Source organism: Daldinia decipiens (assembly GCF_022478715.1).
Source record: "Daldinia decipiens strain CBS 113046 unplaced genomic scaffold F4813scaffold_50, whole genome shotgun sequence".
Lineage (NCBI taxonomy): Eukaryota > Fungi > Ascomycota > Sordariomycetes > Xylariales > Hypoxylaceae > Daldinia > Daldinia decipiens.
In genome coordinates this window covers 100,976-113,270 of record NW_026054593.1, presented here as the reverse complement: position 1 = coordinate 113,270, position 12,295 = coordinate 100,976, and the positions used below count along the sequence as shown (strand labels likewise).

The 12,295-nt window shown below is 47.0% G+C and overlaps 2 protein-coding genes across 2 annotated transcripts; both read left to right on the top strand.

The window, feature by feature from the left end:
• The first annotated feature begins 1,024 nt into the window (after nucleotides 1–1,024).
• Nucleotides 1,025–3,181, top strand: F4813DRAFT_275173 (MFS general substrate transporter). Its single transcript, XM_049240430.1, has 4 exons — nucleotides 1,025–1,498; nucleotides 1,573–1,587; nucleotides 1,656–2,057; nucleotides 2,106–3,181. Exons 1-4 carry the CDS (start codon nucleotides 1,193–1,195, stop codon nucleotides 2,802–2,804), a joined length of 1,422 nt encoding a protein of 473 aa, XP_049095247.1. The 5' UTR covers nucleotides 1,025–1,192; the 3' UTR covers nucleotides 2,805–3,181.
• Nucleotides 3,182–5,002: 1,821 nt separating this feature from the next.
• F4813DRAFT_275135 (uncharacterized protein) lies at nucleotides 5,003–11,765 on the top strand. The gene is made up of 2 exons (XM_049240429.1): nucleotides 5,003–11,034; nucleotides 11,090–11,765. Exons 1-2 carry the CDS (start codon nucleotides 5,221–5,223, stop codon nucleotides 11,150–11,152), a joined length of 5,877 nt encoding a protein of 1,958 aa, XP_049095246.1. The 5' UTR covers nucleotides 5,003–5,220; the 3' UTR covers nucleotides 11,153–11,765.
• Nucleotides 11,766–12,295: the final 530 nt, after the last annotated feature.

Sequence of the window (12,295 nt, the reverse complement as noted above, 5' to 3'; positions counted from 1 at the left end):
AGTAATAGGGGATACTAAGGATCAGGGGGGCGTATGATGTAGCACGTCTCCACCGACAATTAACATGCCATGTTTAGACTTGTCTATATAACCTTAGGGGTTACAACCACGACCCATTTTCAGTAACTTAACACTCTTCAATCGAGACTATTCCCAGAGGCAACGGCAAGCCAAGCACTTCCGCACTCCTTGACGGCACACGAGCGGCGTCCGCTACCCTCGGGGTTAGGCCTATAATATATATGAGGGATCTAGTTCTGACTTTTATTAACTGACACATTCAGTATACTGTTGGTTGCTCCTCTCAAAAGCATACACCTGATTATTTAGCTGAAACTTAGCAGTATCATATCATTTCTTACCTCAAATAACTATCGTCTTCGATCGAAACTCCTGACCCAGGTGCCTTTTTAGACTTGTTACTTAGAAAATTACTCGTTTATTATAAAAGAAAATAAGGCACGGAGCTCTTCGAACTTAGTTGAACTCTATATACTTAGAGAGCACCGTACCTACACGTTAAGGAATTGAATATGCCCTAATAATATTTGGTTTTGATATATTGGGGTCCTTCTGTCGCATCCAGAAAGATAGGTAGGTAGTTATGTATTATCTAACATATTAATCTACGAATCTGAGTTATGATCGCGACCCCGTGCGAAGACCATTCAGTGCCATGAACCCCCGGAGTCAAGCCGGCGAGCAACGATGAAATGAGAAGAGGATGTACGGCCCGAGGAGCAGCTGCGAAATTAACCGATGCCGGTCTCGCCTACATAGATGTCGGAGTTGAGCCGCGGGCGGAGATTCCTTTTTCAGGACCCTATCCACCCCACGACGGAACCTCGTAATCATCAACCCCCCAATGCGAGTTGTGGAGTATCCGATGTTCTACCGACTTGGTTCTGGGGTCCCCGAGACCTAGTTTCTGCCCCATGTCCAAGAAAGAAAGTAGCGGACCTACCGCGCGCCGTCTGTTTGCTTATGGGTCCCAGTCCGCTGGAGACCGGGTCGTTGACCGAAGCTTCCCCGTTAGCACGTACATAAGTAAGAGACAAGGGCGGCGTGGTATTGTTCACTTTCTAGGTCGAGATTTTATACTTTTGTCCCGTCTGTTTTGAGAGGTCAAAAGATCGCGGTACCTCGGCTTAACATCCAAAGACAAAGGAAAGGAGCAAGCCATCTTGTCGTCATGGCGACACATGTGCAGAATGGAAGCTCTTCGACCTCAGTCCTCGAGGTAGAGCTCGAATCAGTCTATTTGTCAACCCCGTTGCCGAAGCAGGATGGTATCGACGTTCCAGCCCGTGGGCAGAGCCGTCAGACGAGTAGCAATGACGGCAATATTACTCCAAGGCAGGATACGAGTTCCCTACCACCTCCGAGCACGACTACAGACGTTGTGCAAAGATGGAATTACCCTCGAAAGAACATCCCACGGGTTGCTTCGTGTTTTTGGTCGTTCGTTGTCATGGGCGCTAATGACGCCGCTTACGGTGTGAGTTATCGTACTAGAATCCATACTAGCTACCTAGATATAAACAAGTTTGCTGACAAGAACCGACTGGATAGCCTCTCATTCCATATGTAAGGCAGCTCTTTGGATTATACGGTGCCGCGATCTAAATAAAACCCATGGCTGACACGGAGTGTAGATTCAAGCACACTATGATCTTACGTATCTGATTGTGTCGCTTATTTTTCTGTCACCTTTCGTAGGATATACAGCAGCAGCCTTCCTAAACAATATCATCCACCTTAAGGCAGGCCAAAGAGGGGTTGCCTTCATCTCCTCGGGGTGCCATCTGCTGGCCTACATAGTCATTGCTGTCCATCCACCTTACCCAGTCTTGGTGATTACGTTTATTATTGCGGGCTTCGGAAACGGCATTGCGGACGCCGCTTGGAATGCGTGGATCGGTAACATGGCTCGCGCGAACGAGATGCTTGGCATTCTGCACGGCCTCTACGGGGTCGGTGCTGTTCTTAGCCCGCTAATTGCCACGACTATGATTACCAAGGGTAACTTGCCCTGGTACGCCTTCTACTACCTTATGGTGAGTTAATCGATGCCAAAGGGAAAGACATAGAGCTGACTAGATTAGATCGGAATAGCTGGGCTTGAGGTAGTTGCTTCGGTCAGCTGCTTCTGGAAGGCAACAGGACGCGAGTATAGGGAATCTCTAACGAAGCACTCGGAATCGTCTCAGAGTAGTCTTAAGGAGGCCTTGTTCAAGCAACCTGCAGCGCGTGTCACTTGGCTTTGCTCCTTGTTCCTGCTTGGGTATGTCGGTCTTGAGGTCTCTCTGGGAGGCTGGATCGTCGAGTTCATGATTCAAGTAAGAAATGGCGAGCCCTTCGCTAGCGGTATGACAGCGACCGGGTTCTGGCTCGGCTTGACGATCGGGCGTGTAGTCTTAGGGTTCGTGACACCGAGATTAGGAGAGAAGCGTGCGATCGTGATATACCTTCCTATAACGATGGGCCTCGAGCTTCTTTTCTGGCTTGTGCCCCAGTTCTACGTTTCCGCCGTCGCTGTAGGATTCCAAGGCTTTTTCATCGGGCCCCTGTTCCCTGCTGCCATCATCGCCGTGTCCAAGCTACTTCCTCGACACCTGCACGTCGGTGCTATCGGATTTGCCGCGGCGTTCGGTGGTAGTGGCGCAGCTATTCTACCGTTTGCAGTTGGAGCGATTGCACAGGCAAAGGGTGTAGAGGTGCTGCAGCCTATTATCCTCGCCTTTCTCGGTGCCATCTTCCTTCTATGGCTCGGGTTACCGGCGATGGATAAGAGGAAAGAGTAAATATATAATAGTTAAGTACTTTAGTGCCTAGGTACCTATGTAGGCAAAAATGATCAGATACTATAGGCTTGAATAGGCTACCAATACATGAGTGTGTTTAGTTCCTGGATTAGTTGAAATCTATTTAGACATGTCTCTTTCTCCAATCCAGAACTCTTTCAATAGGAACTGTGTACATACATAGATATGAGGCAAGCAAGATCTGATGACGTTTCTATCAGCTCTAGGTAACTTGAATAATCAGTTACATCACATTAATTCTAGTCTCTTCTCCTCTCTTTTTTCCATCCTATAGGCAATTATATATGTACGTATGCCGCCACGCCGACGCACCCCCGAATCAATGTCTTCTGAGATCCGCTGGTATCACGTCATGGCCATGCGTCGGGCCATTTGCTTGCTTCTGACCTAGGACAACAACTTGCCTTGTGTAAGCCGATATTAGGCTGCAGAGCTACAATATCGTGGCTGTGGAACAGAAGCCAGAAGTATCGGCAAGGGGGATAGGATCCCTACGAATATCAGCCTATGAGCTGAAAGAAAGGAGATATCATGTGACTGTGTCGACCTGCTGTCAGCAAGAGCTTATACGAAAAAAGCAATGTAAAAGCAATGTACTTATCCTCTGTGCCGCAAGTTGTGTAAATCGGATAAGTTAGGACCTAGGATGTAGGTAACCGGGCGGGAGGGATATAATATTTTCCCTTCCTATTAGTTCGAAGAGATATAAAAGTAAGAAGAATCTAGGTTATGGCTATTTAATTTTGTTTGATTGAAGAAGCTCCCAAGCAATGTGGCGAGTTGTGACGGTTAGGCAATTTGACCCGACCGATTTACGGGAATTCAATCCGTCAAATCGGGTGCGATCCAAAGACTTGACCGGATTATCCGCTGTGATTAGATGCATGACGTCGTACAGAAGCCTACGATACATGCTAACATACATGCTAACATACATGCTAACATACATGCTAACATCTGGCTGGCGAGCTAACTGAGCCTATGAAAGTGACTCCTTTGTAAGCCAACAATAACTTGCTAGTACTCGTGGAATGAAGCCGTTAAATGATATGTGATAGTATAAAATGCATTCCCATGATTGCATTGCTGTAACTTTCCACACGGGGATGTACGTGTTGCGTTTTTTATTTTTATTTTTTATTGTTATCTTTTATAATTACCTAACCTAGGTACCTATACATTCGTGTTGTGTTATACCTGTGGCGAGTAGTAGTTGAGCTGTTGCAAGTTGGTGTTACTGAGCGTTATTCTGTTATTGATAAAGCTTACCTAGGTACGATCTGGTATTTGCACTAGATTGGGCTCAAGAATGAAATTGTACTGAACAATAAAGGGAGAGGCAAAAAAAGGAAAAGGAAATACAAAGAATCTTATCCAATCGCGATGCATTAAATATTATTATAAAGTAACATTGAAGAGCAATATTGGTGATATGCGCTCGTAATTATTGTATTGATTGCTGTCACTGCAAGGAGATAGCGTATTGGGATGAATTGATAATCAGTTTACAGGTACCACCTTAGGCTGCTATAGAGACTTGTCATGCGCCGCAAGTGTGTGAGTAACTAATCGTCGCAATTGCCTAATTACGTACTCGTCCTTCTGCCTCTAGCTCTTTGCTCTGTGTGCCTGCTGGCACTGGTGAGAACAAAAAGCAGGCGCAGTAGCAACTGGCCTAAATTGATAATTGACTTTCCTAACCTACTAAATTCCCCACTTCGACATCGACTAGTTACCTATCAACCCGGCGTCGATTTACATAACATCTTAGGTTAAACCACTACGGATCCGTACATCTTCCCCTTCTCTTCCTGACTTGTCCAACCTCCATATACTACTACTTACTACCCCCCCCCCCCCCCCAACATCATTATCAACGGCGTCAGTTTCTCCTTACTGCCCGTACGATAATTTGTAAATTTTCAAGTCTTTCACTCGGTGCGATCCCGTGCTGGTAACGAGGCTCGGAAGGGAAAGTGAAAAGCCGTTAGGACCCCAACTTATTCTACCCAAAGGTTTGGTGCGGTGCATTGGGCAGATCATTCACCCTTTGGAGCTTTCTAAACTGCAGAGAAGCTAGCTACGCAAGCTCCGGGAGCTGCGACATGTCAGCGTGCGTCCTAGTTTGGCTGCAGCACGAGATCAACGCCACCATCGATTTTCACAAAGGAATTTTGTCAACTATCATCTTCATTACCAGGGTGTAAAGAGAAGAAAAACGAGGGACAGAGACTCGCCCTCGAGACTGACTAAATAAAACAAAGCTTGTGTTACATATCCTTAATCCAACAATAGTTCGATTCGATATTACAAATTTATAAGCGGAGCTTCAGATACGATATAATACGATATCCAGTATCCCCTCCCCTCTCCCCTCTCCCCCCTCCCCCCCGCCATGGATGAAGCGCTCGATCCTGCGGCAGCAGCCGCAGCATTTTCTGCCGCTTCGCAGTTTCTCAATACTTATGCTGTAGGCGATACTATCTCTCGTGCAACCTCGCCCGGCTTGCCACCCTCTAACTTACCCGATACCGACGATACTAAGCGCTATCGACCGCGCACCTTTGCATACTTTCAACTACTACCCTACCCAGTCGAAGACGATGCTGCTCGCGATGCCGCCTTGCAAGGAATATTGAGACAGCTCTATATAGCCGTCAAGGCTGAGGATTTCTCCCCTGGTGCTCTTCACTGGACGCGGCAGCTTCAGGGATGGCTGGCGCTCAAGTTCGACATGCCTCGGGAGTTACGCGCCAAGCTCGTACAGTTGTACTTCCATCTGTCGCTTGCGCCCGGTCTAGATAATAATTCGGCCGATCGGTTCTCTAAGATGGTTGTAACGTTGATCCGGAGAAAGCAAGCTCTTAAGCCTGAACAAGACCTCATCCTCGACTGGAGACCCCTTTGGACGGAGTTGAAGGCGTTAGTGTTACCCGGCGAGGCTGCTGCGCATCATTCTTCTAGACGGCGGGGTGGTAAGCACCTCCGGAAACTGTGCCTCTATTCGCAGTTATACTTCGATCCCAAAGAACGGCGCGCTATCCTGGAAGAGGTACTGCCATATTTCAGTACTTCGGACATACAAAATGCCTACATTGTTATTGGTCTCTTGAACATTCTAATGCCCACGACACCAGCTCCTCCTACCGAGCTACAATCTCAGCCATCCGATTTCATACCTACTTTCTTCCATCTTTGGTCGCTGATGACCCGCTCCAAGGTGGTAGACAATGCCTTCATCGATATATTCTCCAGAGTTGCTAGGGACTATTTGACATGTCGGCATGTACCCTTCGGCGAGCATGGTGTCTTCACACGGGAGCAGTCTGATCTAATATTTACTGCTATTCTTCGTTTGACTGAGATACCAGTTGGACAAGCGAATTCACCATACACTTCACTTGACTACTCGGTTGGGATGGCCATCTTCCTCGAGAAAGACAAGAAAAAACATCCAATACCCTATATTGTCGCCCGTTGGGTTATATCTTCCTTATCTCCCCATTGTCTTGGCAAGGACAATTCAATATTAAATAGCCTCGAAGGCTTCATGGAATCGATTGATACTTTCTTCCACCCATCGAATCACGGCTCCTGGTCTAAGATGCTGGCTCAGCTGACCTATTACCTCAGCGAGTTGTTTGTATCTCGTTGGAACCGAGAACAAAGTGAAGAGCAGGACACCCCCGCCGACCGAAAGATCAACGATGCTCTGAAGCACCGTTTTGTCTTGAGTTTGCGAGAGGTCACTTTTATGGGACTCTTCGGGAAAAGTTCAGCTATCACCAGCTTGTACTTTAACGCTCTGCAAAATCTTACCTACCTGGAGCCTGATCTGATGCTGCCCGGCGCACTCCAGAGGTTCTACCCGAGTTTGCAAGGCCTAGTCGAAGTTCATCGGACTACCTCTAGTCTCTGTGGCCTAAACATGATTGCAAATATTATGTCGAGTCAGAAAGGCTTCAGATGCCACATCACTGCTCTATTAGCATTAGCTCTACCTGGTATTGATGCTAATGATCTAAACAAGACACAGTATACCCTAAACTTCATACAAAGTGTTTCGTACAGTATCCCGTTCGTGACTTTGGCAAAAGAGAATAACCAGGTTCATGATACTAGCCTCGCCATGCAATGGGTCCAAGGGGAAATGGAGCGGATGGAACGCGAGGGCCAAGATGTTAATATCGACTATAAGAACGAGTTGACCGACGAAGACGAGGCGGACATTGTGCGCTCCTCAACCGCAGGTTTCGGTGAATTCATCTTGACGCTCCTAGGGAAGGTCTTTACGTTGCTGGAGAATTTACCAGATTCGTCGCAGGTCCGCTCTGGATCCCCTGAAGATAATATTATCAATACCCTACCGGCTGCCTTGACCCCAATGTTTGCTTCTCTATCACCTGAGCTCTTTGACATGGCTTTAGAGAAGCTTTCTACCTTTGTTTCGAGCCATGTAGTCCACCAAGCTCGCGATGCTATGGCTTGGATCTGCAACGCGCTTTGCAAAGTGAACCCAGAAAAGACACTGAAGGTATTCATTCCTATGTTGATTGTTAATATACGAAATGAAATTGACTACAACGGTGCTGCATCCGATCGGAGCAGCGGCACCGAAGTCCTTCCTCGGGATAGGGCTCTCGTGTGGCACGTGAGTATCTTGAGTATGTGTGTTGTTCATGTGGGCAGCGAGGTGCTCAAGTATAAAAAAGATCTTTTCGAAATTGCAGAGTACATGCAAGATAAGTGCAGAGGCCTCCCCACTATTCACATTAGCAATTATATACACCATTTACTACTCAACCTCACGCACACGTACCCAATAGATACCTCGCTTTACGAGCCTGATGTCATAGAGCGTGGCCTAGACGTCGCTGATTGGGGCAAGACAACATCACCAGCGGACTTAACGATCCGGTGGCATCGGCCTCTTGAGGAAGAGATCCAGTTTGCGGTTGAACTGTTCGAATCCCAAGCTGGAGGGGCCATGCAACGGCTTGAGTCATTTATGAGTGAGAATCCACCTGTTAGTCGGAAAGGAAAGAACAAAGAATGGTCGGACGAGGTTTCTCGCCAATTAACTCAGTTGCGATTGGTCATCTCAGGCCTCGCAACCCTATTTGACCCGAAACGGGCATCTGGGGAGGCTGGTGGACACCTTAATGGTAATGGGAAATCTGAAGAGCAAGAGGACGAAATTATGGCTGATGGCGACGACGATGATGACGATGACAACAACCCGTTAGCCGAAGTGGGAGAAGATGACGACACAAAGCCACAGTTTAAATATCCAAGCGGTTACTTACTTACACCCGACACCCCGCTTTACGACCGGATCCATAACCTCCGAGAAGATATAGGACGGTTGCTCTCCCGAACACACTCGTTCCTCAACTCCCACCAGGAAGATGACGTCGCCTGCTTCACAGCTCTATACAACACGTATCGTACCTGGATTACGGATGTGGGATTTGAGAGGTCAGCACACCCATTAGACCGCCTGGTTCGACTATACAGGGCAGATATTGCCCCTTTCAAGATAAGTGGTTTGCGAAAGGTGTATCCCAGACCTCTTCTTATCAAGAGGGCCGATGCATATCAGCTACAGAGGGTTAAGCATAATGCATCAGTCCGGAGGAAGAGCGAGCTAGATAAGTGCTTGCTCCTTGACCTTGCCGAATCCTCTGTCTCTTCATATGCGGACGTGAGACGAATTGCCCAGGGTGCGCAAGATGCGTCACTAAAGGCATTGATAGGTGGCCGCCCGCTCGTTATCCCTGTCATACTGGAGAGATTCCGCAAGGCCCTCGAAGAGGTCGACCACGATCGTATCAAGGGTGCCATGTATACATTACTCTTCACAAGCTTACTCAGGACGTTAATGAGGGACTGGAGATTTGCCCCTGACTTGATGCGATTATACATACAATCAGCCAACGTCGACAAAACGTCAATTCAGAATCTGGGAGCAACTGCCATTTACCCGCTGATGGACTTTGGTAAGCGGTTCGAATTGATGGTGATTACCGATGAGGAAATAGTTAGTTTGATCAAGCCAGCTGAAGATTGTTCGAAGGCTATCGATACAAGACATGATTTCATTGTTGAGCGCAGAAAGAGGGTCGAGCAGAAAAAGGCAGCATTGGGACTCGAATTAACGGAAATTGCAAAGGAATCACACTGGAAGACAGCCAGCCGTTGTGCTATCTTTACGACGAATCTTTGTTTACGCTTCGAGGGCATCGCGCCACCAGAGTTCATCGAGCTCGTCGTCAAGGGAACAAACGACCCCCACCCAGGCTTAAGGGCTAATTACCTAAACGCATTTTCAAACATATTCACTGCGATCGATCAGCGTGCTGTATATGGGCACAGCTACCGGGACTACCTCTGCGAGAAGGAGCAAGATATCAACAAACTTGTCATCCCGGTTCCGAAGGGTGATGCCGAATTTACGGAAACTTTCTTAGATAGCTTCAAGCACCCTGAAAGTACAAAATACTACGTCGACACAGATCACCCTGGCTGGCTAGTCTGGGGCAAAAATTTCAATGCCTTCAAAGCAGACCCGGAAAAGTTTGACGCTTACGATGACGTTGAGAAGGCTGCTAGGCAGCAAATTGGCAAATTAATAACGAGGCAGTGGCTTTCTCAATGCTTCGATTATCTAAAGCAGGAGCCGCGAGACTCATCCTCCGATAGGTTCAGAACCTCCAACGTTGTGTTGCTCATGCATGTCTTTGACCTTATGATATACGGGCAAACCGAGCTCAAGTTCGAGGATGTCAAAGAATTGGTAAGTGAAGTATACGGCGATGGAAGCGACAAACACCAGCATCGTGCTACATCAGAGATCCTGGGTGCATTGATGGTTGGTACGGCTTACGATCCTGTCCGTATGAAGCAGGAAGTCTGGGGCTTTGCACAGCCGATGATCCTCGATATTTTCGCCGATAACCTTACACCCGATAACCTCTCGTACTGGGCCACGTGTCTTCATTTTATCATTGATACAAAGGATCCTCGCCGTGCTAGCGAGCTTGTTAGCCGCCTGAGCTCTTTCCGCCTAGATATGAACTCCAACGCCGCCTTTAAGGAATCCTCAAAAGTGCAGCTTCTCGAGTTCCTCATTAATGACTGTGGCTGGCACTACCGTCACGATGAACCCATCTTGGACGACTTCCTAGCGCACATTGACCACCCATATAAAGCCGTACGCGAATCCATCGGTCGTGTAATTGCCACTATCTATAGAACTAGATATCACGAGTCATTCGAGAATGTTAGCGCTCTACTAGAACAGAATAAGGCAGACTCAAACATCGGTATTCGACCTTACAAGCCAAGTGATGAATTTACCGCTACCATCAGAGACGTATTTGCTCGTCTGGAAACTTGGCGCCACGAGCGTACGCCTGGCCAACAAACGCCATCTTCTTACACGTCTGGGTCAAAGACGGTCCTCATATGGCTGGACAACACTCTTTCGTCGCAGGAGTGCATCCAGTTGATTCCATTCTTCCCGGAGCCGTTTATTGACCAGCTTCTACACATGATGGACGTCAAAGAAGACCCAGAATTAATGCGTCTAGCCTACCATGTCTATCGCCATCTGCCGAACATTCCCTTCCGTACTGGAGAAGACGCGCCGTTCATTGCGGCATTGATCCGTCTGGGAAGAACTGCCACAAGCTGGCACCAGCGTCTAAGAGCACTTGTTAACATGCAGGTCATCTATTTCCGGCGATTATTCCTGATGGACGCCCCGCAGCGAGAGTTACTTTTCGACGCTGTGGGTGACATGCTGGCCGATTCCCAGCTTGAAGTTCGAACCGTTGCAGGTGCGACGCTGGCAGGTATGATCAGATGTTCCCCGGCTACGATACGTAACCCCTTCATCGCTACCCTAAAGTCGCGTTTCGAGACTCAACTGGCGAGGAACCCAATGCCGAAGAAGAGACAGCCGGGGACAGAAACGCCGGTCAATGTCACACAACAAATCGTGAAAAGACATGCTGCTGTCCTGGGTCTCGGAGCATTGATTGAGGCATTTCCATACGCGACGCCGCCACCAAGTTGGATGCCTGAAGTCCTAGCCTTGCTTGCAAGACGTGCAGCAAGTGATCCGGGCGTAGTTGGCAAAGCCACCAAGAGTATCCTATCTGAATTCAAGAAGACAAGACAAGACAGTTGGGGAGTTGATCAAAAGGTAAGCCCCAGTTTCTACTCCATATTGGCAATCGACTTACTGACATATTAAATAGTACTTTACTCACGAGCAACTCGAGGACCTAGAAGGAGTCCTCTGGAAAAGTTACTTCGCGTAATAGTAAGAGGAGTTCATATTTACCCCACCTTTAGCCGTACCAGGAAGTGCTTGATTTAGGAATGGAATAGAAACTTAGGCATAGGCGGTGCTTTTTCTTGGAATACCGAGTGTGTACACTAAAGGCCACCGGGATGGAAACGAATATAGGTCGCATGGGGGTCAGGTAGATACTTTTACATACATATAGATGTGGAAGGATACATCAGGTGTGTTCGGACAAATAAACCATTAGAACATGCAGTGCTCGGGGGCGCTGATAACTGATAGGTGCTAGCGAGTTATCACGTACCGCATAGCGTTGGGTGGACCACTAGGCCTAGAAATCAAGGCGGCGACTATAGAAAATATCAAATACATATAGAGCGCGCAATGTCTTGAATTCCGTATTTGTGGTTTTTAATAATCGACCTAGAACACGTTCAGTTACCTATACCTATCCGTTTGAGATCTCTGAACTTGGACTGGCAGGCGTCCATGAGACTCGGGAGTATATCCTTCCGTCATGTTGCTACTTCAATATAGTGTAGTCTGTCTTGTATCTATGTGTAAGCCGGATGACTATGGAAAGGGGTTAACTGTATAGGCTAGGTAGGTATTTAGCCCCCGATTACTAGCCTTAACTTAAAAGACTGCCTTAGGTACCTAAATATCGTGATGCTTTTAATTCGGCGTGGTAAATTGTTGATAGAGGTACCTTGAGTAGGTTGGAATGTTATTTCAACCATGATTTAACACTTGCCGGTTGACTTGCTTCTCCATCTAAAGATAGAGTAAGGTTGTTCCATTAACAAAACTCCAAGCGAATCATTCAACCATAAGCTGTTTTTACTTACCTATTTAGATTACGAAAACAGTATTTTGTGTCTTTTATTTTTACTGCATTGATATCATTAAATGGTGGTTTTTGAACGGCATATCATGCCTATCGACATATTACTTACTACTTGTCTCTATCAAAATGGGTTTTGATAATTTAGGTAAGTACTTGGTTAAGGAATAACTCTGGATTGGTAATATTTACTAAAACTCTATTCTATATTGTTAGTCCCTATAATACAGGTAATGTTTTCTTACCATACTTTGTTGATTGACTTAGGTTAGCCCAGGAAGTATCATTAGCTTAACTACCTAAGTTATAAAG

Excerpts from the sequence above, each read along its gene's own strand:
- F4813DRAFT_275173 (XM_049240430.1), top strand. The coding sequence starts at position 1,193 with ATGGCGACACATGTGCAGAATGGAAGCTCTTCGACCTCAGTCCTCGAG. Across the intron at positions 2,058-2,105 it reads ACGCCTTCTACTACCTTATG|ATCGGAATAGCTGGGCTTGA; the intron begins GTGAGTTAATCG and ends TGACTAGATTAG.
- F4813DRAFT_275135 (XM_049240429.1), top strand. The coding sequence starts at position 5,221 with ATGGATGAAGCGCTCGATCCTGCGGCAGCAGCCGCAGCATTTTCTGCC. Across the intron at positions 11,035-11,089 it reads GTTGGGGAGTTGATCAAAAG|TACTTTACTCACGAGCAACT; the intron begins GTAAGCCCCAGT and ends CATATTAAATAG.